The 25,005-nt window shown below is 45.7% G+C and overlaps 2 protein-coding genes across 4 annotated transcripts; one reads left to right on the forward strand and one right to left on the reverse strand.

The window, feature by feature from the left end:
- Window positions 1-3,471: 3,471 nt before the first annotated feature.
- On the forward strand, window positions 3,472-14,461 carry CD72 (CD72 molecule). 3 transcript variants are annotated; one of them, XM_051965265.1, is made up of 9 exons: window positions 3,473-3,789; window positions 4,442-4,549; window positions 5,383-5,457; window positions 7,196-7,285; window positions 9,815-10,186; window positions 12,168-12,343; window positions 12,838-12,944; window positions 13,654-13,803; window positions 14,281-14,461. In XM_051965265.1, the coding sequence occupies exons 1-8, from the start codon at window positions 3,708-3,710 to the stop codon at window positions 13,796-13,798; spliced, it is 1,155 nt and encodes a 384-aa protein (XP_051821225.1). In that variant the 5' UTR covers window positions 3,473-3,707; the 3' UTR covers window positions 13,799-13,803; window positions 14,281-14,461. The 3 variants fall into 3 exon arrangements, with proteins under 3 accessions (XP_051821218.1, XP_051821225.1, XP_051821234.1); XM_051965258.1 differs by having other exon boundaries at window positions 3,472-3,789; window positions 13,654-14,461; XM_051965274.1 differs by having other exon boundaries at window positions 3,475-3,789; window positions 13,657-14,461.
- Window positions 14,462-14,556: 95 nt separating this feature from the next.
- On the reverse strand, window positions 14,557-20,672 carry TESK1 (testis associated actin remodelling kinase 1). The gene is made up of 10 exons (XM_051965249.1): window positions 20,026-20,672; window positions 19,676-19,797; window positions 19,542-19,590; window positions 19,085-19,231; window positions 18,834-18,916; window positions 18,465-18,555; window positions 17,681-17,764; window positions 17,427-17,516; window positions 17,086-17,203; window positions 14,557-15,867 (listed from the first exon to the last, which is right to left on the reverse strand). The coding sequence occupies exons 1-10, from the start codon at window positions 20,260-20,262 to the stop codon at window positions 14,942-14,944; spliced, it is 1,947 nt and encodes a 648-aa protein (XP_051821209.1). The 5' UTR covers window positions 20,263-20,672; the 3' UTR covers window positions 14,557-14,941.
- Window positions 20,673-25,005: the final 4,333 nt, after the last annotated feature.

Here is a 25,005-nt window from a genome sequence, read left to right on the forward strand (position 1 = left end):
AAAAGGGAAGAGATAAAATGAGAGAAAAAAACATAAAAAAGAAGTGAACATAATATGTGTTTTTATATTCAATTTCCATAGTTCTCTTTCTGGATGCAGATGCTGTTTTCTACCCAGTTTATTGGAACTGCCTTGGATCACTGAAGCATGGAAAAGCATGGAAAAGAACCAAGTCTTTCATTGTTGATCATCACACAATTTTGCTGTTATTCTATACAATGTATTACTAGTTCTGCTTGTTTTGCTCAGCATCAGTTCAGGTAAATCTTTCTAAAGATTTTCTAAAGGCCATTCTAAAATTAGCTTGTACATCATTTTTTAATAGAACAATAATATTCCATTTACCTTCATATACTACAACTTGTTCAGCCATTCCCCAACTGATTGGTATCTACCCATTTTCTATTTCTTTGCTACTATAAAAAGAGCTGCTACAAATATTTTTGCATATGTGGGTCCTTTTCCCTCCTTAATGATTTCAATAAGATACAGACCCAGTAATGGCACTGCCCAGTTTTATAATCCTTTGGGCATAGTTTCAAATTGCTTTACAGAATGGTTGGATCATTTCACAACTCCACCAACAATGCATTAGTGTCTCAATTTTCCCATATCCCCGCCAACATTTATCATTATCTTTTCCTGTCATCTTAGCCAGTCTCAGAGGTATGAGGTAATAGCTCAGTTATTTTAATTTGCATTTCTCTAATTAATAGTGATCTGGAGCATTTTTCATATGAATATAAATGGCTCAAATTTTTTCATCTGAAAATTGTTCATATCCTTTGACCATTTATCCATGGGTGAATGACTTGTATTCTTATAAATTTGACACAGTTCTTTATATATTTTAGAAATGAGAACTTTATCAGAAACACTGACTGTAAAATTTTTTCCCCAGTTTTGTATTTCCCTTTTAATCTAGTTTGTGATGGTTTTGTTTGTGCAAAACCTTTTAAATTTGATTTAATCAAAGCTGTCCATTTTGCATTTCATAATGTTCTCTAGTTCTTCTTTGGTCACAAATTCCTCCCTTATCCAAAAATTTGATAGGTAAATTATCCTTTGCTCTTCTAATTTGCTTATGGTATCACCCTTTATGCCCAAATCATTTTAACTTTATTTTGGTATGGGGTGTGAGATATAGGTCTGTGCCGAGTTTCTGACATATAATTTTCCAGTTTTCCTAGCAATTTCTGTGAAATAGTGAGTTCTTACCCCAGAAGCTAGGAAACATACCCTTAAGGTCTACCTCTCCCTTTTTCCCCACTAAGCAGAAAAGTTATTTTCTGCTCCTGTAGTCAGAAGTTCTTGGTGCAACCACTCTACATCCAATAAATAGCCTCCCTTTTGCCTTACATCCTTTATTATTGTATAGTTCCCCTTTATATAAAAGAAATTATACAGCCTCCAACACTTTTCGAATATCTATGCAAGCAATGAAGATAGAAATTAGAAAAATCAGTTAGTCTGAGAAAAGTGGGAGATACATCCAATCTCTAATGAGAAGCTAATGGAGAGGCAGCAAAGCAATAATTTTTAACATCCCACCCCTCATGTGTTCCAAAACAAATCCTTTGGGGCACACTGTAATCATATCCATTAACCAGTTCGAAGTCATTTACAAGTCTGTAAATAGAAAGGGATTAATATACAGAAAAATTTTAATTGCCATACCCTAGGCTAAGCAACTTGGGGCATATGTTGAGTTATCCTAGGATGGAGCAGGGAAAAAATTTGTCTTCCTTGGGGAATCACATGAATCTTTCTTGATTCCTTTGTTAGTACATTTATTGCCTTTTCTATCCTACCTCTCCTTTCAGAAGCTTACTGAAAGATGAGGATTTACAGAGGGAGGGACTCCCTCATCCCCTCACTCATTACCTTTTTTACATGTCTACACCAGAATCTTATACATGTTCACTCTATTCCAGAAAGAGGCATCTTGTCCCCTTCAGCCCAGCCCCATCCCTGACCCCCTCACTAGGTTACAGATAGAAGCTACCATTCCCTGAAGTGTTATATTCTCCAAGGAAGGAGAGATCCAAAGTCTTTTTATACTTAGGGGCAAACCTTATTGCTTCATATATATTTAGACATGGACAAAGTTTAACCACAAACACACATAAGCTCGGAAACATTTAAAAGAGCCTGTCAAAGTCCCATGCATGATCAGTCACTTGTTATAATGTTGTTCAGATCTGATTATTTTTTCCTCTTCTTCTTCTAACTCCACAGCTGCATGAATGGTGGAGCCTAGGAGATGGGGGTGGGGGACAACCCAAAGGGAGGGTAGGGTTTTTCCCATCATTGACCCTGTTTCCCCATTTCTGTATTACTTTCTCAGTACCTATATTTTCACTTTCAGAAATAAACCGTTGAGGCAGTCCATCTCCATTCTCATGACTGCATGCAACAATAATTTCTTGGGGATATTCTCCAGTGGAATAGAGGCTCTTTCAGGGCAGGAATTATTTTTCTCTCTGTTTTCTAAGTACCTAGGTGATTACCTTTTACTTAGTAGGCTTTTAAAAAAGCTTGATGGTTGATTGATTGATTGGTCTTGAGAGCTTGGAATAGGGCACTTGAGGGCCAACTCTACAATCCTGGACCTCTTATGGATAGAGATTAGTGAGGAACCAGAGCAACAATTTTAATGAGGACACATCAATTTCATTATCTACAAAGTGAAAGTGTTGGTTTAGAGAATCTCTAAATTCCCTTCTAGCTCTATCAATATTCATCCCTAAGGGAGGAAAGTGACCAAAATGGGAGATGGGCAAGGAAAGAGTCCTAAGCCGAAATGCTAGTGGCATTCCTTGATCTTCCAAGTACTCACAAGGTGCCAAATGGTTGGAGGATTCTCATCCTGCATCCTTAAGAATCTGACCTGGGTATTCTGGGTACTGGCAAACACAGAACTGCCATACAATCACCAGCACCTTTGATTGAGCATCTTCTGCCCCGAGGGAAGGTTCATAATGAAAAATGGGAAATATGGTTCCCATCTTTGGAGGGAAATCTTGTTCTGATAACACTGTTCTAGGGAATTAAGTAGAGGAAAAATAATCTCATTCTTTGGGACTTGGGTTGGAGAAACATAGATATTTCCCTTGGAGACCCTCCAGTTTAATGACATAATCCCTATAAATCCCTAGAAAACCTGTCAATTTGCTGGAGAGAGAGAGATAGGTTAGAATCCCCAAGTGCTCAGAGAATATAGAATAGAAAGCATTGGTGGGCAGGAGTGAGGTAGTTACAGTAGGGGAGTTAATCAGGAACAATTTCCTGGAGGAAATGATCCTGTGAAATCTACTCCATTCCCAAGCCTCAGTTTCCCTTTCTCTTGTCTTTGAGCCCTCTTTTCTGACCCTGAGTCCCAACTTCTTCTTTCCTTGTGCCCTATCTTTCTATGACTAATATTATCCTGTTTCTATTTTTGAGCCACCTTTCGCTTTACTGACTCCAGCTGGGGAGGGGAGTCTTAATTTCTTATATCTTCCTCTTTTGTAGTAAAAATCATTGGTAAAGAGCTCTGCAGTGTGATATGTTCTCAATAGGGAGTGGGCAGAGAGCTTCAGAGGGACTGAGGGGAGCTGACATAAGGGGAACAAGGAATCAGATAAGGAGAAAGGGATAGACAGCAAAAGGGAGACACAGAAGAGGTAAGAGGGAAAAGAGGAAGGGATCATAAGGATCTCAGGACCATGGCTGAATCTATCACCTATGCAGATCTGCGCTTTGTGAAATCCCCTCTGAAGAAGAGCCTTTCAGCTATACAGAAGCAGGGTAAGAGCCCTTGAAACTAGCCCCTACTCTGACCTCCATCCTCTGGGGATTCTCTCCTCTCTGAAGCCCCTTCTCTTCTGAACCTATGCCCCTCCAGCTAATTTTCTTTCTCTGATATTTCCTAATTCCATCTCCCTATAGTCCATCTTCCTTGACCGACACCAATTCTTTTTCTATAGTCCATATTCTTTCACATAGTTTGTTCTCCATTATCTCCATGCAGCCCATAAATGTTTATATTGACTGACCATCCTTTTCTGACTCCCTTGAACTTCAACCTGGTCATTGGTTTCCCATTATCCAATCAATCCCTGAATCCCCCCAATACACTGATGGCTCTATTTCTCCAGTGACTCTGCCATGAAGACTCCACACACTTAAATGATCCCCTTCCACAGTGATTCTATGCCTCATTGGCTTCAATTCCCAGTGAATTTTTCCATAGGCTGTCCCTATTTTTCTAACTTATCTCTCACCTCTGTACAATTGCCTCATTTTTCCAATCATTTATTATATTTTTCTTGCACTGGTTTCATCTCCTAAATCTTATTGATCCCATTATTATCATTGATCTACTCCTCAGTGAGTCAGTTCTACATACTGATCCTATCCCTAATTAGCCATCTCCTCATCTCTCTCCTCCCTCCTCCAGACCCTGAGGTGGATGAGGATGGAGAGCTCACCTATGAAAATGTGCAAGTGCCTTCAGTCAAGGATGTGTTCCCAAGCCCAGATCAACCTGCCTGTGAGGGACAAACAGGTGGGTACTCCAGGAGATTTTTGAGGCAACTGCATATTGATAACATGTAGAGTTAGAGTGGAGGAGGACTGTCAGGGGGTCTCTAGGGACTTTGGGAAGAGGGGAGAGAATTCTGAATATGCCTGGGGAAGATGGAATTAAGGCCAAGGGGGATGGAGGTGTCCCTGGGGAAATGGATCCCCAGGGGAGTAGTTAGAGAGATGGGGGGAGATTCAAAAATAGAGGGGCAGCCATGGGAGGATAGTGTGAAGATGGGTTTACTCTTTGTGAGGGATGTAGAAGACCCTTACCCAAAATGACTGCTCAGAGATCACTCAGTAGAAGGCAGAAAAGTTGTTTATTTAAAACCTCTGGAGGATGAGCCGTCCCATCGTGAGATAAGAAAGAGAAAACTTGCGGTAGGAGGGCTAAAGAAGTAGTAAAGATGCATAGCTTTTATACAAGAAATTACATCACAAGTAAGAGGGCATTGAGAAGGGGAGGAGGAGGCATCTAATTGGTTGTTGCTATTCGGGGAGATTGGAATGGAAGGTTTCTGTTTCCCTGAAATCTTCTGATTTCTAGGAAACAGAAAGTCAGGCCTTCAGGCTTAATCAAGCAGACAGTGGTCCAGCTAATAGACTAAATATCGATAAATGTCAAATACCAATAAATGTCATCAGCTCAGGTTAAGTAAATATGTTTCTAGCTGGCCAAGGCTCAAGTAGATATGAGCCTGCACATATCATACAGGTCATAGGGGAGACACAGAAATAATAAAATACAGAAAAAGAATTCATACATTCCTGTAAGTTCTTCACCTTATCTATTCCCCCACACTCTTTTATCTCCAGGTGGAGAAAAGACAGATAAGTCAGTTGCTGTACCTTATTCCGTGATATCACCAGTTGCCAGGAAGATTTTGCCCTGTAAGTAATCATTACCAGGTACTCTGAGTCTGTGGATGGGATTGTTTTGGGGCAGGGAAATCCTGAAATGGAAAGGGTTGGGGTAAAGGAAGGAGAGAGGATAACTTTAAGAGAAAGTGATGGGTGGGGAAAAAGGGACACTGAGGGTTAGAATGGAGGAGGACTGTCAGAGGGTCCCTAGAGACTTTGGGAAGAAGGGAGAGGATCCTGAACACCTGGGGAAGGCAGGACATTGAGCCTCAGGAGAGGATTTCTAGGATTGATGTTTCTAGTACTCTTCTAGGACCATCCTTAGGGCACACACAGTTGGAGCATATACCCCAGGCTCTGCACTGTCCCAACATTGGACTAGGGTCTAGGCTTAGGATATTGAAATAGCCAGAGGAAGAAAGTTGGAGGCTCTAGTGGGTGCTTCGATGCCCACTACTAGGTGAAAATAGATAAAGGGAAAGAGATGATCACTGTTATCCCTCAGGGCACAAACTGAAACATTCAGCCACATAATGGCCTCTTTCTTGCCTTTGCCCTGTTCCCTTCATGCCCCTTTAAACACTTTCCCTTGACCCAATCCCCTTCTTATAAAGGGCCTGGCCACATATCCCTACTATCTCCCTTCTTATAACTGATCCCTTCTGTAACTGTCTCCCCCCACCCCTTTTTTAGAAAGAATGAAGTTATTTTATTAAGTCATGCTCATCATGTCTATTAATGCAAATTGTATTCCAGAAATTCTGTTGTACTTTATATCTTTACAAAATAGATTTAAAACAATTATTTACTTTTACAAAACATAATTCTGAAGTTAAGTATTTCAGAACAATATTTGCAACAACCTATATACAAGAGGTACAGAGTACCACTGGCATAGGAGTATTCTGTAAGAGAACAGCTTCCTGCAACAGAAAAATGGTGAAATGAATAAGGTGATATATATATATTTTAAATTAAAGCTGTTTATTTTCAAAACATAATTTTTCAGCATTGACCCTTGCATAGCTTTGTGTTCCAAATTTTCCCCTCCTCCTCCCCATCCCATCCCTTAGATGACAAGCAATCTATGTTATACATGTTAAAATATATATTAAATCCAATATATGTAAACATATTTATATAATTATCATGCTGCACAATAAAAATTAGAAAAAGAAATCAAAAAGAAAAGAAAATGAGTAAGAAAACAAAATGCAAGCATTCAACAACAAAAAGTGAGAATGTTAAGTTGTGATCCACACTCAGTTCCCACAGTTCTCTTTCTGGGTGTAGACAGCTCTAAGGTGATATTTTCTACCAGTCATTTGTGGATTAATTCTTCCATAAATCTAATAGTTCTTCCAACAGCAAATCCCCAATGACTTAAAATATAACCTTCAAAATCCCCAATAACTTAACATATAACCTTCAACATATAAACAATGATTCCCCAAAATCTCACAAAGCAAATTATGTTTTAAATGCCTATTTGAGTTATTTGGTGAGACCCATAGATTGCCATGGAGAATTCAAGCCCATTCAGTGAGATTTTTCTCTTCTCCATTTTCTGAAAAACCTCTTAATCCATTAATATTCAGTATAATAGAGAGGCTTCAATAGACTTTATTGAAATAACCACTGAGCTCATTTCATGGTTTGGGCATTTAGATCCCAACTGAAGTGCTTCTCATGAACAAAACTACTCTTGACTGTCCCTTTTTCTCCTGTATGACAGGCTGACTTACCATCCCAACTTTTCTCCCCTCAGGTCCTATGACCTGGACACCATACATTATCCTGAGCCTGTTGGGCACCTGTTTGCTGTTGGGGATCACTACTATCAGTCTAGGCATTCAATGTAAGTATGTCCCCTCTTGCTAAGTATCTTTTAAATATTAAATTATTTTCCTTTCAATTATCAAGTATTCTCTTTTGTTCCTCCCTCTCTCTTCCCTCAATCTCCATCAAAACAAACACAGTCAAGCAAAACAGATCCCCAAGATTGGCTATGTCCAAAAATGTACGTCTCATTCTGCATCATGAGTCCATCACTTGTCTACTGGAGCATTCTTCCTCATCAGTCTGTGAATCAATCTTTTTTATTGATCATTATATTGATCGGAGATCTCCATTATTTCAAAGTTGTTTCTTTTGACAATGCTGTAATAAATTGTTCTCTTGGTTCTATTCATTTTGTTCTCTTGTAACTTATTTTTATGGTCGCCCCAAATGGGGACGGGATGCTAGTTTGGGCAGGGAGGCAAGGCCTTTCATTTCATTATCTCTAGCAGCACCACTCTACCTCTCTGGAGACATATCCTTCTGCCTGAATCACCAACCACCTCTAGCTTTCACTCTTCTTTCCTGGGAGATCTCCAAATGTTGCTTGTCACCAGACTGTGAGCTCTATTGTGTTCAAAGTTTTGCTTGTTCTCGCCTCCTTGATCATCTCTTTTTCCCCTTTCTGGTCAGTCTAGTATATAAGTTTATAAAATGATAATGGCAGTAAACAAGATTGCAAAGGCGAGCCTAGGAGCCATCATGTACAGACTGCCTCAAAAGGAACATAATTTGCAAACTGTATCCTACGTTAATAAAAAATCACATGCTAGTAATAGGTGCTAAATTAGGGGAAACTATCTAGGCTTTGCTGTCTGACCCTTTGGTTCTATAATACATAAATCTCAGATAAGTTCTAGACATCTAGATCTGCTCTTAAGATCAGCAGAACTGACCATTTTGAGGTGATTTGGATATGTTAGTGAGTCTTTCTTCCCCCACCAAGCATTTTTCCAATTCCATTGCATCCATGCTGCCCTGTGCTCTCAACTTGAATCCATGGTCATATAAGTTACTCTCTGTGACTTTTCCCCTTCCCATCCTTTTCTCCCTGCTGCCTGCCTCTACATCCTCTCTCCATTTTCACCACTTATCTGTACTTTCTATGCCATATGCCAGTATATCTTCTGTGCCTTATTAAAGTATGGCTGCATCCAGCTGCCATTGTGACCTTTCCTGGTGGGTGCCCAAAGAATCTGGTGTTCCTGCTCCATTTCATTATTCCATAAATTCATGAGCAATTTATTTAGAAAGGTAGGGGTCATGTGTTAGCTAAACCACATATATTCCCCAGCATCTAGCATGATGCTCTCTATATTATACATTGCTACATTTTATTATATCACATTATATTGCTATATATTATAGCAAGTGTTATATATTATTAGTCTCTACAGCTCTACCTCTTTCTTGAGACTTTAGCTCCTTGAGACTGACATGAACTGATGCTAAGTGAAGCAAGTAGAACTAGGAGAACATTGTACACAACAAGATTATGTGATGGTCATTTTTGATGGATGTGGCTCTTCAACAGCGAGGTGATTCAGACCAATTGTAATGATCTTGTAATGAAGGGAGTCATCTGTACCCAGAGAGAGGGACTGTGGGTACTGAGTGTGAATCACAACATAGTATTTTCACTTTTTTGTTTACTTGCATTTTGCTTTTTTTCTCATTTTTTCTTTTTTGATCTGATTTTTTCTCATGCAGCACAATATTTGTGGAAATATGTTTAGAAGAATTATACATGTTTAACATATATTGAATCACTTGTCATCTAGGGCAGGAGGTGGGGGAAGGGAGGGAAAAATTTGGAACACAAGGTTTGTTAAGGGTGAATGTTGAAAATTATCGATACATATGTTTTGAAAATAAAAAGTTTTTTTTAATTTAAAAAAACACAACCCCCCCAAGATTTTAACTCCTGAAGCCTCCATATTTTTTTTTAATTCAAAAAGTAGCTGATCTGAACAATAGATCCAGGAGAAAGATCCATTTATTTACTTTAAAGAAGTCTTTATTTATCTTAATAGTATATTAATTTTCTTTTCTTTCTTTTTTTTTCCACACTGAGGCAATTGTGGTTAAATGACTTGCCTAGGGTCACATAGCTGGGAAGTGTTAAATGTCTGAAACTTTTATGTGTTAAATGTTAAGGGTTAAATGACTGATATTTGAATTCAGGTCCTCCTGATTTCAGGGCTGGTGCTTAATCCACTACGCCACCTAGCTGCCCTTATTAATTTTCTAATTACATAAAAATATCACATTTTTCATCATTCATTTTTGTAAAATTTTTGAGTTCTAACTTTTGTTTCTCCCTCTCTCCCTTACTTCCCCCCTCCAAGACAGCAATCAATCTAAGATTTACCTGTACAATTGTTAACATACAAGAACTTTGTAACCTAACTTTGGTGAGACAAGTAGCTGAAAGAGTACAGTTGTCCTGAAGTTTGCAAGAAATAGAGAAAAATGATAAGCACCCATAAAGTTGGAGAAATCATGGTTTTGGCTTTTCTCACCATTCTTGCTTTTCTGTGTCCAAAAGATATGCAGCTATCTCACCAACTCAGTAACATCAACCAGGTCCTGGAAGTCACCAATGGTAGCCTGAGGCAGCAACTCCAAAATGGGGCTACCCAGTTATCCAGTAAGGAAAAGGATCTGCAGGTTACCAGGGAAGACCTGACCCAGACCCAGAAGGAACTGAAGATAGAAAAGGATCAGCACGGAGCTACTGAAAATCTCCTGCTGACCTGCAGGTTGGAATGGAATAAGACAAAAATGAGCTTGGAGAACAATATAGAGGAGAAGAGAAACCTGGAAGAAAAACTGAACATCTTGCAGAAAGGGCTGAACCAAGTCCAGCCCCTTTTCAATTGCTTACCAAGGAATAATGTGGGATTTGATAGAAGAGAAGGTTGGTGATGGGAAGGAGATGTTGATGGTGGGTTGATCAGGGACTTGCAGCAAGTCAACTGCAAACAACATATGGGGAGGCAGAAAGCATAGTGAAAAAGTCTAAATTCTAATAATCTAAAAATATTAGTGTAGAAATTAGGATAATTTATCTTTAATCTCAATTCAGAATATCTTTGATGTCTCCATATGCAATCATTTAATATTTGAGCATCTTATATGCAATATACTTTGCTAAGCACTGGGGGGAACATAAGGATGCACGACACAGTCTTTGCCCTTCTAAGACTAAGTTTAAGAGTGAGAAAAAGGGCATGTAGATGGACTACTTAGCACAGGGCAGAATGTTGACAAATATCACATGGGTGGAATAGGCTGGTGCCATGGGGGTCCTGGAGAAGAGAGCGCTTCTGGCTGTCAACCACTCCTCATTCTTGATGATTCTGTCCCAGAATCATTCCCTGTTCTTGGAATTTTCCTCGTCCTCACCATTCTCACTGGTTGTACCTTTGGTAGACACTCAGCAGGGAGAGGAAGGGTTTCCATCCAGATTGTATGGAAGTTGGGCAACATAAAGCCTGCTTGGTGAGGATACCTGTTTGACTGTAGCGTTGAGATGAGGAGAAATGACATGAAATGGAGAGGGAACCTGGGTGGGGATCCCAGGAAATCTCTACCACCTTTAACCTCTGGACCCTTGGGTGAGAGAGACTTTGCCACTTCGGAATTTAGTTTCTCCCATTTCTAGCAGGATTCTACTCAAAAGACTCAATTATCGAAGCTATAAACCCATCCCACACCAGTGCATGAGCTCTTAACATCACCCTTATTGCCACAACCCTTACAGCCATCTATAGCATTCGAATCACCTGCTTTGCCTATGATACCTATAACTATATACTTATATAGGATCTATAATATGAAAGGGAATAGATTGTAAGATATCTAAAGCCCCTTCCAGCTCTAAATCTATGATCTTCTCATCTCAGTATAAGAAAACTGGCAAAGAAGGTTGGAAAGCTAGGAGGGTGAACTTCAGGCTGTGAATTATTGGGAGAAGGGATTTAGGTTTGTAACAATAGCTGGTGTTTAGATGGTGCTTTGAGGTTTGCAAACCACTTTTTAAGATATTATCTTACAACAGCCCTATGGAATAGGTGCTATTATCAAGAGAATACTCGTCTTGTTTTCCCCTCTGAGGAATTATTATACCCCTCATACAGCTGAGGAAATGGCTCAGAGAGGTAAAGACACAAAGGCCAGCATGCAATTACAGACTGAAAAGTGATTAGCACTAGATTAAGAGCATTGGGAGCTGGAGTTAGAAAGACCTGAATTCAAATCTAGACTCAGACACGTACTAGCTGTGTGACCCTAGGCAAGTCACTTCTCTGAGCCTCAGTTTCCTGAACTGTAAAATGGGGATAATAATAGTATCTATTAAGCAAAATAAAATTTATAAGATTCATAAATTGGGATAGAACTTGTGAATGTCTTCTAAAAAGTGTACTTATTTAGACATAAAGATGATATCCAGAGAAAAAAGGAAAGGAAAAAAATAGCAAAGGTCATATGAATTAGAAGTTTAAGAAGCTGAGATGTAATCCTGAGTACGGTATCTTTCCTGCCTAATCAGTCATAGAAAAGAACCATTGGAGGAGGAAGGGTGTGAGTAGGAGGGTTGAAGAAAAGAAAGGAGGAAGGGAACCAGCATTTATTAACCACTTAAATGTGAGGCACTGGGCTAAGGGCAAAATATTTACAAATATTTCATTTGATCCTCTTCTCTTGGAGATAGATGCTGTTGAGGAAATGGAGATTAAGTGACTTGCTCAGTCACACACAGCTAGTACAGCTCTGAAGACAGATTTGAATTCAAGTTCAAGGTGCAGAGGTCTCTCCATTGAGTCCATGGATGCTCTTGTCAGAGAATACCAAGGAATCAGATTCAAGCTAAACTAATACTGTGATCTCCTTCCTAGACCACGAGTGGAGACAATTTCACCAGTTCCAAGAATACTGCTGTCCCTTGGGGTGGACATTATTTAAGAATAAATGCCTGTACATATCAAGCTGTGAGAAGACTTGGAAAGGGAGTGACTCGTTTTGTCAATCTCTGTCTTCAAAGCTACTTGTTTGGAATTCTTTGGAAAACAAAGTAAGCGTTCCTTCATTTTTTTCCAGGCTTCACATCTGATCCCCTAGCAGATGAGGAATATTGTGGTAAAATGGATAATGCACTGTCAGAATTTTCTGGTCAGCTCTACGACCTCTCTGGGGTGACTGGTGGGGACAATAAGGGTCAGTGGTTGTCATAGGAGAATTCATGTGTTCCTCTTCCCTTTATCCCTCCTATATCTTGTGAGCTACAGTCATGGGCGAGTGATCAAACCCGGAGGAGGGTTTTTTGGTGGAGGGCAAGTGAGTGTCCTTCCCTAGCTGGAAGATCAGCCTATTGTAGGGCTCCCCCAGAGTTTTCAAGGTGGGGTTTGATAGAAGCAGGGCTGACCCACCAGGAAGGGTGAATGGTGGGAAGGTTTCAGCCACCTTTTGCGTTGGTATCATGAAGGCTCCTGACTCATAGCCCCCCCCCCCCCAAGGTGTCTTCATTCTCCCACAAACTTTATCTTTCCCTCTGGACTTTTTCCACAGTACTCTGACATTCAAGCGATAAAGGAGATAATTAAACAAAAAACTATAATTCTCTCTCATTTCTGGATCCAGGAACGGCAAACTAATCACAAAACACTTAGAGAGCCGTAAGTTGACTATCGCGATGGTAAACGTATCCCCCTGCCAGCTGTCCCCTCTACCAAATTTACTTCAATATCACATCACCCCATGTGGATGTGGCTTTGACCCTGACTCTCTGAAGAATTAGGGGAAATTGAACCACCAAGACTTAAGTGCACTGGCTCAGGAGATCCTAAGCAGAAGGAAAAAGAACCCAGGCATCCTAACAGTATTTCTGACCAAATGCCCCCAGGTGTGGGTGAACACAGGGTCCCCTCAGGGTAGCACAGGCATGATGAACCCTGCCGGGGAGAAAGCAAAATGGGAATTTCAGAGGCGTGAACTTGAGAGCTGGGCACTCCAGGACCCCCAAACCAGGAAAGGGCCGTACTTCTGGCTTCCCAGACTTTTAGTGTGGAAAGCTCAGGTGATTATCTGATAATTCCCAGTCTCTACCAGCTCCCTCAGTGTGGGGCCATTTGCTCTCTGTGGGTCTTAAAGCCCCCTGTAGATCCTGCTGCATATCATACTTGACCCGGCCACTTTTTCCATACACCATCTGTAAACCTCTCCTTCCCCCCACCATCTCCCCTTCAAAAACCTGATCTGAGCTTGGGCTATTGTTGGGGGCAGAGGAAGAGGGTGTGGAGGGGGGGTTAAGGAGGTGGAATGAGGGAATTTGGGGTGGAAAATGGCTAGAACCTGACTCAGCTCCATTTCATTACTCCCCAAAAGCAGGTGTCCAGTGATCAAACCTTATTCCTCCTGGATTTCTACTGACAACTGTAATGAGAATTTCTATTTCATCTGTGAGAAACAAGCCATTGAACGACAAGCCATTGAACGTCCTGTTGAGATGGAGGACCGCTTCCTTCCCTGAGCTGGGTAAGCATGGGGAGCAGCGCCAGAGAGGCGCCTAATTAGTTGGAGTTACTAACAGCCCACTACTGTCTGCTTCTCGGATTGCTTGCTCCCCCCTTTCCTCAGAGGAGGGGTCTAGACTGGGTAGCAGGGGCCTAGCATCACCAAAGTTCTAACGGCTGCGCTTACCAGGTTGTGAGATTGTAGGGAGCAGTGGGAGAGAGTATGCGGAGAGGACAGATATCCTCTGTATTTGGGGGCACAGGGAGAATGAAGGTCCAAGACCAGAACTATAGGTAACCTTTGGGATGGTCAACCAGAGTGCATAGAGCGCTTGGTTGATCTTGGAGGGAAAAGGGCCAAGTTTTACATGTTTCCCCAGCTCAGGAAATTGTGGGTGGGGGTCAGAGGGGCAATGGAGTGGGGTCTCCCTAGAATTCTATCCTTTCAGACCTTGTCCCTGAATCTCCTTCCTCTCCCACCTCCCTGTCCCCATCGCAGGTCCAGAGCTTCGGGATTCATCTCAAGTCCTCTCGGCCTCTGCAATCCAGGGCCTAGATTAAGGACTGAACTTGTCTAGTCATTATTCCCGTCAGCTCCCATCCTCCATTTCCAGAGAGGTCGGACCACTTCTGGGAAGAGGGGACCGGCCTCGAGGAGGGGGCTTTGGATTCTAGCATCTTCCTTGAGGCCCCTGGCCCACTGCTGGGCCTCCATGAGAGCTATTTACTCCAGGAGAGGGGGTGAGAAGGAAAGGGAAGAGGATACATGGGCAGATTGGGTGCGGGCGGCCCGGAGCCAGCCAGGCAGTTTTATTGAAATACTTTTAAATAATCTGTGTGTTAGTCTTGTGTGTCAGCCACACCACATGTGTCCATGTCAGTGACGCTGTGTGGGACCCTGGAGGGCCCTGGGGTTTGGCTAAGGAATGCTCTAGCCTCTGAGTCCAAGCTGGTTTGGGGAGGGTGTCCTGTGGCTGCCGGTTCTGATCCAGCCGCCACCGCCTAACTGCCGATTCCAGGCTCCCGAACCTAGGCAGGGAGTGGGCTGCTGAGGCTGGCACTGCCCAGGCGCTAACTGCTATATTCGGGGGGTATTCCATCAGCCTTCTGCAGACCAAAGTTCAGGGCACAAGGGACAAGCTCTCCCCCAGTCCCCGTTGCTAGGAGCGGGCTCCAGGCAGCTGTAGGCCGGGCGTGGGCGGCTTGGCGTGGTGCCCTCGGTGGCAGAGGAGGCTGCCGGCCTCACAGTTCAGGTTGCGGTAGCGGGCCACAGCAGGTGTGGGTCGGGGGCACACAGACAGGAAACTGAAGCTGAAGGGGCCCAGGCAACAGCCGGGGCAGGGCAGCCCCTCGTCAGGGTCCCTGGGGGCCGCGGTGGGGGGGAGGCTGGGGGGCTCGGTCCGCTCCAGGGCCGTGGCCTGGGGCAGGCTGCGCTGAGCTCGGCCCCAGGGTTGGCCGCCCCAGCCCGGGGGGGAGCTCACCACCACGGGGGAGGGGTTGTTGTTGATCAGGAGTCCCGAGGCGGGTCCTGCCCTGGAAGACCAGAGCTGGGAGGCCGAGGAACAGGTGCTGATGAAATTGTCGTTGACTGCGGCGGGGGACGGGCAGGGCCGGGGCCCCGGGGGCTCTGTTTCGGGGCTGCTGCCCCCACAGTCCATCCTGTCCTCAGAGAAGGGGCCCGCAGGAGGGGGGCCGGGCCCAGGCAGAGCAGTCTCCATGCGGCGAGGCAGCTCCGGAGAGGAGGGCAGGGAGCGGCATCTTCGGGCGGGGGTTCCTGGCAGGGGGCGGGGGTAAGGGAGCTGGACCAGGGGCTCGGGGGTGGTCACCGGAGTGGGGGTGGCGGTGGGCAGGGGCGGCAGCGGGATGGCCCTTCTGCTGGGCGTGTCCAAGAGCTTGATCTTGCCACCCCAAAGGTCTTCCCTCTGGGAGAAGGGGTTGACTCGGGTCTGGGTATCTCCCCAGCAAGGGGACAAGCCTGGGGATGGTGGGAGGAATAGGTCAGAGCGGCTGCGAGCCAGCCGGGGGTCGGGGGGCAGTGGCAAGTTCTGAGGAGGAGCAGCAGATGGACCATCTCTTGGGGCTGACGCTGTGGACAGAGAAAGTGGTGGTCAATGTTTGGAGCCCCCGCTAGGACCCTGCTTTTCCAATGACTTCCCCAACCCATTCCTGAGCCCTGTCTCACAAGCTCTCTCCAAACCTCCTAGTGATCAATGCAAGAGCCCAGGAACTACCCTTTCTAGAGTCGTTTTTCTCACATTCTTCTCTCATCATAAGCCCCAGCTGTAAAGAACCCAAAGTGCTTCCTGTATTATCAGAGAGGATGGATTGTGGGGGCAACAAGCAGAAAGGTCCTAAGTGTTCCCCGTTGTACCCCAGGGACTACCCACCCTTCCTGGGGGACTTTCAGAGTAGGATCACAGATCTAGAACTGAGAAGGAACTTAAGAGGTCACATGACTTGGCTAAGCAGAACTAGTATCTGAACCCGCGTCCTACACTACATTAACCTGCCTTCTCTTCTTTTTGAAAAACTGATTTTTTAAAGTTCTGAATCTAACAAACAATAAATTAAATGAGCACTTCTGTAGATAGGAGAACAGAAAAGAGGATTGATTGCATATGAAATTGTTGGATCTGTTATGTAAAACTTGCTTTAAAAATAAATAAATGATAAATTCAACAAAATAACTTTCAAAGTTGTCCCATGATTCTTTCTAGCCTTGCTCGTTATATATTTAAAAAATGTTTCATTGACTTTCCTTTCTTTTCGCTACTCCATCCCTTATCCTCCTACCTCCTCTTCTTTCTATTCCCAACCTCCCACAATTAGGGGAGTAGGATGGGGGGAGAGGGGGAGGAAAGAGATAAAGTCCTTGTAACAAATATAGTCAGAAACAACCCCTCACGTTAGCCCTCCGTGAAAACTGGTGTCTTATTTTTTATCTTCAGTCCATCATATACTACTCCCACAACAGATAAAATTTCAAAGAGCAAAGTCAGATTCTCCCAGTCAAGAAAGGAGAGTAGAGCAAAGATTTACTGCCCTCTGCTCCCCAACTTGTTACTTTGTTTACTTCATATTGATTTCCAGTGACGTATCTGTAACATGCTTGTTTCCCCCCGGGGAGGGCTCCAGGGCAGGCACTAGGTATCCCTCGTGCCTTTGCATGTCATAGGTGCTCCTTTTAGTGAGAGGATTCAAAATTCCTGTTTGCCCATCATGCTGCCTGATGGTCCAGAACCATTAGCATCTTCCTCCATTCCCAACTCCTGTGCCCCCATGTATCACCCTGATTCTCCCGTACCCTGGGTTGGGGCAGAGGGGGCTGGCTTAACCAGACTCTGGGGCCCAGGCAGCTGCTCCAGGATGTGCTCCAGATGCTGTGTGATTTCAGTGAAGGGGGCTCGGGAACTAGGTTCCATCTAGAAAAGAGATGCAGTTTGAGTTTCTCATCAAGGGCTCCTTTCCCAATGATTCTCTGTACCCCCAAGTCCTGAGGGTTAGTGCCAGTCCTGGCACTAAACCTGGGATAAAGTAGGGAATAATGTGGTACATCCCGCTCTGTGAAGCCAAAGGGATAGTGTGTGTGTATGGGGAGGGGGATGGGGGATTCAAGGGTTCGAAGGGAGAAGCAGAGGCTCTTACGCTACAGCAGTGGATGGCCAGGAGGAGAAAGGGTGGGGGGCAGTCTTCCCCAACCAGGGCACGGAAAGCAGCAACATCCAGACCAAAATCCTGAAGGAGAAGGATCAAAACCCCTCCCATTTAGCTTCCCAACCTTCCCTCAACCAAATCCTTCACCCCTCATTCAGAATCCCCTTCCTTCATGAAGCACTCCCTAGTTTAAAAAAAAAAAAAGATGTGTTGCTCTTCCCCTCTCCTCACCCAATAGCACTTACCTCAGTTCGGGGCAAGTAGTCAGGGTCAGCGGGGACCCGAGCAATGAGTTCACACAGGACAATCCCAAAGGCAAAGACATCGGCCTGGGATGTCAATGGGGAAGGGAGAAAAATATGAGATGAGATTAAAAACTCCCTTTTCCTCTGCCAGAAGTATATGGGGATGGAAGGAGGATTCATGGGGACTATTGGTCTTCTAGTCTGACCCTTGGGATACCTGAAGCTCCCCCGTCCAAGAGAGAACATCAAAGGTTTGTCAAGAATATAGACTGTGGTTGGGGGTATGGGGAATGTCTGACGGGGCCAGGGAAATCTTGGGACGATGATATCATAATCCCTGAGGAGATTATGTATAAGTATAGTATACTGGGAAGGTGGGCAAAAAAATCCTGGGGACCTTAAAATAAATCTTTAAGGTGTCTGAGATGATTCTCTGAGAGACTCGTGGAGCAGTCTCTGAAAGGTGAAACTCTTTAAGAGAAAGTCTTTAGGTAGTAGCTAGAAAATCATTCTGAAGGATCTTTGGAGGGTCTAGAAGTGGTGCTGAGGTATTTCTCATTCATTTATTCATTAAATTACAAAGTATTTTTTGCATATGGAACAGAGTCTAAACTTTTTAGACTAAGACATAAGCTCTGCCTACATAGGATCTTATAAGGTTCCCACAAGACAACCCCCAAAGTAGACTCCCCTCTGGTTGGAGGAAAGGATACAAACAAAACCACACTTCAGGGAGGTCCTGAGTGATCTTGAATAACAAGCAGTGTGTTTCTGGGGGTCTCACCTTCTCATCATAAAGTTCTCCTCGAAGTACCTCCGGGGCCATCCAGTATGGGGAGCCAACAACAGCCAACGGTTCCTTTCGTGCCCCCTCTCTGCAAATGGGATAGAGTCCTCTGAGACTTGACTCGCTCCACACCTGTCCTTTTAAGTGGCTCTTTCCCACCAAAAAAGGAGTGCCACGAGCCACCCCCAAACCCGAGTTGATCTTCAGTTTTGGAGGGGCAGAGTTCCATTAGGAGCAGTCTATGGAGGTAGGTATTTCAGTAGGAGGCATTGGCAGCTAAGGTAGCATGTATACAAACACACTTTGGGAGCTAAGAACGGTCTTCGCTGGGCTGCTCTCAAGGCGGGATAGGATTAGTTGACCTACCTGTATACAGGGATCTTTTCTGCCAGCCCAAAGTCACCCACCACAGCTGTAAGGCCCTCCTCTTCCCGACGCACCAGGCAGTTCTGAGACACATACACATTCACATCACCAACCTCATTACCTCCCTTCCTCATACCTTTCCAACAGCCCCACGCCCCCATGCTTCCTAAATCATTATCCAGGCTCCCAATTCCAACATCTCCCACTGCCCTCATCCCATGTTTACTTTATCTCAAAGGCAGAGGGCTCACCTTGGAGGTGAGGTCCCGATGGAAAACTCCCTTAGCATGTAGGTAGCGCAGGCCCCTTGCAATGTCCAGAGCCAGGCGAAGCCTTACTGGCCAGGTCAGAGGTTCTGGGGAGCTGAGGAGCTGTTCCAGGGTCCCGCCATTAATGTACTGTAGGACACAGGAGTTGTGAGGGCACAGAGAGATCAGGGGAGGCTGGAGCTGTGCTCCAGATCCCTCTCCGAGCTGTGCTGGGGGATATTGGGAATTCTGCAGGACAAAACGAGTGCCTAAGCAAATTCTTTGTATAGAAGAGTGAAAAAGCAAGGAATAGCAGCCAAGGGGACACATGGATCCCCAATTCTGCCATCTACAATACAGGGCTTAGTTTTTTTTTGGCACATTTCTACTTGCAGTTCCCGCCCCCCTCCCGCCTCCCCTCCTGCTCCTGGATCTCCCATTACTCAGATCCCTCCCTCACCTCAGTTAGGGCGTGCAGTTGCCCCTGATGCACACAGACGCCCATGAACCTGGGGGAAATATAAGAAGTACGGTTAGAAGAGATCTTGCCCCAGTCCTGGTCCTACCTTCTGGAACCCAGCTCCCCCAGCTCACCGCAGGATGTTAGGATGCCGAAGTCGGTTCATGAGTTGCACCTCCCGAAGCGTGTTTCCCCGGTTACTGGGAAGCCGGTTCATCTTCAGCACAAGGATCTGTCCAGACTGTCGGTGACGGACCTGGGGGAATGTGTGTGTGAGAGGCCGTTTGAGGGACCCCGGTTCGGCCGCTCCCCACTCACATCCCCAAAGCCCTCTTTCTGTGGTAACACCCCCCACCTTGGCTCCCACTCCACCCTCTTTTATCCCAGACAGCAGCAGTACACTCCCCCCTGCCCACCCTCCTCCACCCTCGAGTTTTCTTCTTCTCCCTCCCACCCCACCCCAGTCCCTTGCCCCAGGCCTCACCTTGTACACGTCGGAAAAGAAGCCGGCTCCAATCTTCTCCGCGCAGTGGAAGTCGTCCACCCGGGCTAGGCTGGACACTGCGCTGCGGAGCGCCCGGTAGGAGGAGGGGCGGCCCCCGCCCCCAGGAGCCGGGGGCCCCTCCCCCCCGGCCTCCCCGGGCCCTTCTCCCGGCCCCGGCCCCGGTCCCGGCCCGGGCCCCGGCCCCGGGCCACTCAGCGGGGGCCGCTCTCCGGCCATGGCCGGACCGCGCTCTCCTGGTTCACATCGTGGGGGCCCCGGGGACTCGGCAGGGGCCTCTTGGCTTGGCCAGAGGCTCGCAGGAGAGCCGGCGCGGGGGATCCGGCCTGGGGGAGACGGGGCGGCGTTGGGGCTCGGGGCCCGGAGATCGGGGGGATCTGAGGGATCCCCGGGATCCCGGGTCCGCCCCCGGAGTTGGCAGCCCGGGGCCGGGCCGGCCCAGCCCTCCGCGGCGCTCCACTCGGCTCCGAGGCTAGGGCCTCGGGCTCGGGCCGGCCCGACAGTCCCCAGGCGCCGAAGTGGCGGGCGGGCTCCCTCCCCCGGGGGTTGGCAGGCTCGGAGGCCGCCGCCGTGTTCCCCTTCCTCCGGCTCGGGCTCCGGCTCGGGCTCCGGCTCCGGCTGGGCTCCGGCGCTGCGGCCTGCGGGGGGCGGGGCCCGGCCTCCGCTTAACTCCTTACAGCCCGGAGCATCCCGCCCTTGAGCCTCCTTCCCAGCCTCCTCCCTAGATCTAATCTCCATCCCTGCTGCTGCGGGTACTCCTCTTTGTTCTTGTCTCCTGGCTCTGGCCCTGGTCCCCAGAGTCTGGGGCATGCGGACCAGGCTAGTGCGGCTGGACTAGAGACCCGGGGCAAAAGGTGCCAATCTTCCCCCACTTTAACCTGTGGCTCTCACTGACATGAACCCCTTTGATCTCACAACACCCTAGTGAGGTAGGCATTATTCCCATAATAATATAACTTTCATTTAGGTAGTGAGTACCCTAAGGTTTAACAAAAAGCTTTCCTCACAAAAGCCCAGTGAGGTAGATAATGCCAGTGTTATTTGCTTTTTTATGAATATTAATTCATTTGAGGTTTTATGACTTGCTTTAAATTTTACAAAACACCTTTTTCAAATGAGGAAAACAAAACCAGAATTTCAACTCTTTAAATTTTTTTAAATTTATGAACTTTGTAATAAACTAGTCAATATACAAAGAACAGAAGAGATTTGTATATGAAACTGAAAACTCATGTAGATTTATAAAAGTGCATGTGAAACTGAACATGGCAGCTGCAAAATTACCTTGCTGTCCCTTAATGAATTTCCTTCTGATCCCTTTTTCATTTTAAAAAATGTTTTATCGATGATCTTTTCCCTTTTTTCCCCCTTGCATCACTGTCACCACTCTCCCCTTCACCTTGTAACAAATACAAAAGCAAACCAAATCAAGAGATTGGCCAATGTTTTAAAGTTTAGAGTACTCCATTCACTCTCTGCCATGAGGTGGGAAACATCTTCAAGGAGAGCCTCCAGAAGTTTTAATTGGTCACTGAATTCATTGATCAGAGTTCTGAAGCCCAACCTTCCCATTTTACGGATAACTTGCATTTACATAGTCTTTGTAAAGTTCTTTCTACTTATACTAATTATATTCCTAGTGCAAGCATTATCACTCTCATTTTAGAGATAAGGATACTGAATTTAGTTGAGTTGTCCAAGACCATAAGCTTGAAAAGTGTCTAAAGGTAGAATTAGCAACCAGTCTTGTGAATTCTAATTCTTCACCCTTTCCATTATCTCAAATTGTTTCAGTAGTTTATGGATGTGGAAACTTTGGAGTGTGCGGCTAAAATGACTTGTCTAAGGAGAAACTCAGAATAGTGACAGAAGCAGGACTCTTGGAGATTCCTAACCCTGACAGTGACCAAGTTCAGGGTATCTCGATGTCAATCATGCTGAGCTTCATCTACCCTGGTGCAAGGGTAGGGGGAAAGGAGGCTCTCACTTCCTTTGATAGTGATGGTTGAAAATTATGATCTTTTTTTTAAATAAAAGCGCTAACTAGGAAGCCACCATTCTCCTTGGCTTTTTCTGAAGTGAAAAGGGGTGTCAGTGATGGACTTCACATTCATCAAGTAGTTGTAAAATGAATAAAAGCAAGTGGGGAAGCAGATCCCTTCAACTATTTTGGTATCCTGACCCCCCCCCCCCCACTGAAATGAAATGTCCTACTCTTCCAAGTCCTGGACTAGGATTCACCCTAAATTCTGAACCTGGCCTGACCAGGTGTGTGTTCCAAGCCACCCAGGCACTGCGGGAGAATCCCCTTGAACCTTTAGGAGGCAAAGCTTTGTCTCCTGCCTAGATTCCTTGACCTCTTCCTTCCGCTCCCCCACCAGACACTTTCCTTTAATGTGACCCTTTTCTCTCCTTTAGGGCTAACCCCTCCCCCCCCCCCCCCCCCCGTCCAAGTTAGGCCTCCTTCACTGTGAACCCCTCCCCTTACTGGGTATCCCCTACGGTCCCTCACCCAGTGATTTCACACCCTTCGTGAGTCCTCCCCCTCGTTTGTTGCCCTTCCCTAAAGGTGACCCCTCTCCTCACTGTGAGCCCTCCCACTCAGACAGCCGTAGTTGACAGGTGGTTGGTTGTCTTCCCCCATCAGAGAAGACTTCCCGGGGCCTGACTGATATCCCATTTTGTCTGCGTGCCCCTCCCCATGTTGCCGGGTGCCAGGCTCGGTTCTCAAGGGCTCCTTCGCCTTAAATGTCGCAGGATAAACTTGATCTAGCTCAGCCTGGATCCACTCTCTTCTGCTCAGGGTCAGAGAAGGGGCAGCCAATAGTGGAAGGAGAATCGATGATGTCACTGGCTGCTGGGTAGTCTCTCCCCAGAAGCTCAGGGTCCACCTCCGCCCTCGCGCCACCTGCTGCTTCCAGTCCGTTCCCGCCCAACGGCTGGAACCCTCAGGAGATAAGAGCTAGAGCAGAAGGGGCGGGGAGGGCGCAGGGAGAGTGAGACCGCAGACGGGGAGAGAAGAGGCACGGGAGAGACACAGAGACAGACACAGGAGAGACAGAGACAGACACGGGAGAGACAGAGACACACGGGAGAGACAGAGACAGACACGGGAGAGACAGAGACAGACACGGGAGAAACAGAGACACACGGGAGAGACAGAGACAGATACGGGAGAAACAGACACACGGGAAAGACAGAGACAGACACGGGAGAGACAGAGACAGACACGGGAGAAACAGACACACGGGAAAGACAGAGACAGACACGGGAGAGACAGAGACAGACACGGGAGAGACAGAGACAGACACGGGAGAAACAGAGACACGAGAGAAACAGAGACAGACACGGGAGAAACAGAGACACGGGAGAAACAGAGACAGACACGGGAGAGACAGACACGGGAGAAACAGAGACAGACACGGGAGAAACAGAGACACACGGGAGAAACAGACACGGAGGAAACAGACACGGGAGAAACAGACATGGAGGAAACAGACACGGGGAGAGACAGACACAGAGGAAACAGACACGGGAGAAACAGACATGGAGGAAACAGACACGGGAGAAACAGACACGGAGGAAACAGACACGGGAGAGACAGACAGTCACGAGAGAGACACAGAGACTGGAGAGACAGAGACGCTGGAGAGAGAGAAATAGACACGGAGAGGCAGATATGGGGGAGACAGAAAAAAGAAAAAAAAGATGCACAGAAGCCGCGATAGGCACTGAGGCAGGAGGCAGAGACAGAGACACAAAACAGGTACAGAGACACAGAAGCAGACAAAGGCTGAAGAAGAGCGAATCAGGCACAAAAGGGAGAAAGCAAAAAGAGGGAACTCCGGGTGTGTCAGAACCAAAGGAGACATGGAGTGAAGACCAGATGTAACAGCAAATGAGGTTGACAAAGATGGAGGGAGACGGGCACAGACAAAAAAGAGAGGGGGCTCCTGAGACTTTGAGGAGGTCAGAAAAGCAGAGGTAAAGACTGACAGAAACAAACAATTGAGAACCCGAGGCTGACTGACAAAAAGATGAAAGGGGGCGGGGCGGGGTGAGACAAGACAAAGAAAGAGAAAAAGACAGAATCCGAGTCGCCACCCTAAGGCCATGGGATGAGCAGGAAGAGAGACTTCTAGATTAAAATTTAGGAGAGATCGACGAAATCAGCGGGAGAAAAAGACCGAGAAAGGGAGCGGGGAGGGTATTGTAAAAGTTGCAGATCTAGAAAGGTGACTGGGACAAACCATGAAGAGAAACAGAGAGTATCATAGAAATAAGGAGAAAAAGAGGAAAATATAGCTGGAGGTGAGGATTGGGAGAGAGAGTAAACAGGCAATCAGACACTCCAGGCTGGAGAGTTTGGGGGCCCTCAGTGAATCTGGATCTTTCTGGCCTTATAGCTAACACCTAATAGATATATGGTTTCCAGGGAAGTATGAGATCATTTTTTTTTTTATATTTTTTTTCAGTCAGCAAAATCTGCCGTCTCACTCCCCTATTCCACGCCCCCCCCCCCCATGAGCACAAAAGAAAAATTCCATTACAAACATGTATATGCAAAACAAATTTCCACATTGGCCATGTCCAAAAAAAGTCTTATTCTGCATTCTCGAGTCCTTCACTCCTAAAATAGGAGGTGAGTAGTATGTTTCATCATTATGTTGAGGTTGGAAAGGGAAGGCCACATTAGTCCTGTGAAATTGTGGTTGGTCAATTATGTTGATAAGTTACTAATTATAAAATTTTTAGCATAGTGTAGCCATTATATAAATCTGTTCATTCTGCATCTGTTTATATAATTCTTCCCAGGCTTTTCTGAAACTCCCATTTCTTACCGAACAAATAGTACTCCACCACATAAATCATAATTTGCTCATTCCCAATTTAAGGGCAATCTCTGACTCCCATTCTTTGCACCCTCAAAAGAGACATTTTTGGGTATCCTTAAGAGGATTT

The sequence above is a fragment of the Antechinus flavipes genome, chromosome 1 (genome assembly GCF_016432865.1).
Source record: "Antechinus flavipes isolate AdamAnt ecotype Samford, QLD, Australia chromosome 1, AdamAnt_v2, whole genome shotgun sequence".
Classification (NCBI taxonomy): Eukaryota; Metazoa; Chordata; class Mammalia; order Dasyuromorphia; family Dasyuridae; genus Antechinus; species Antechinus flavipes.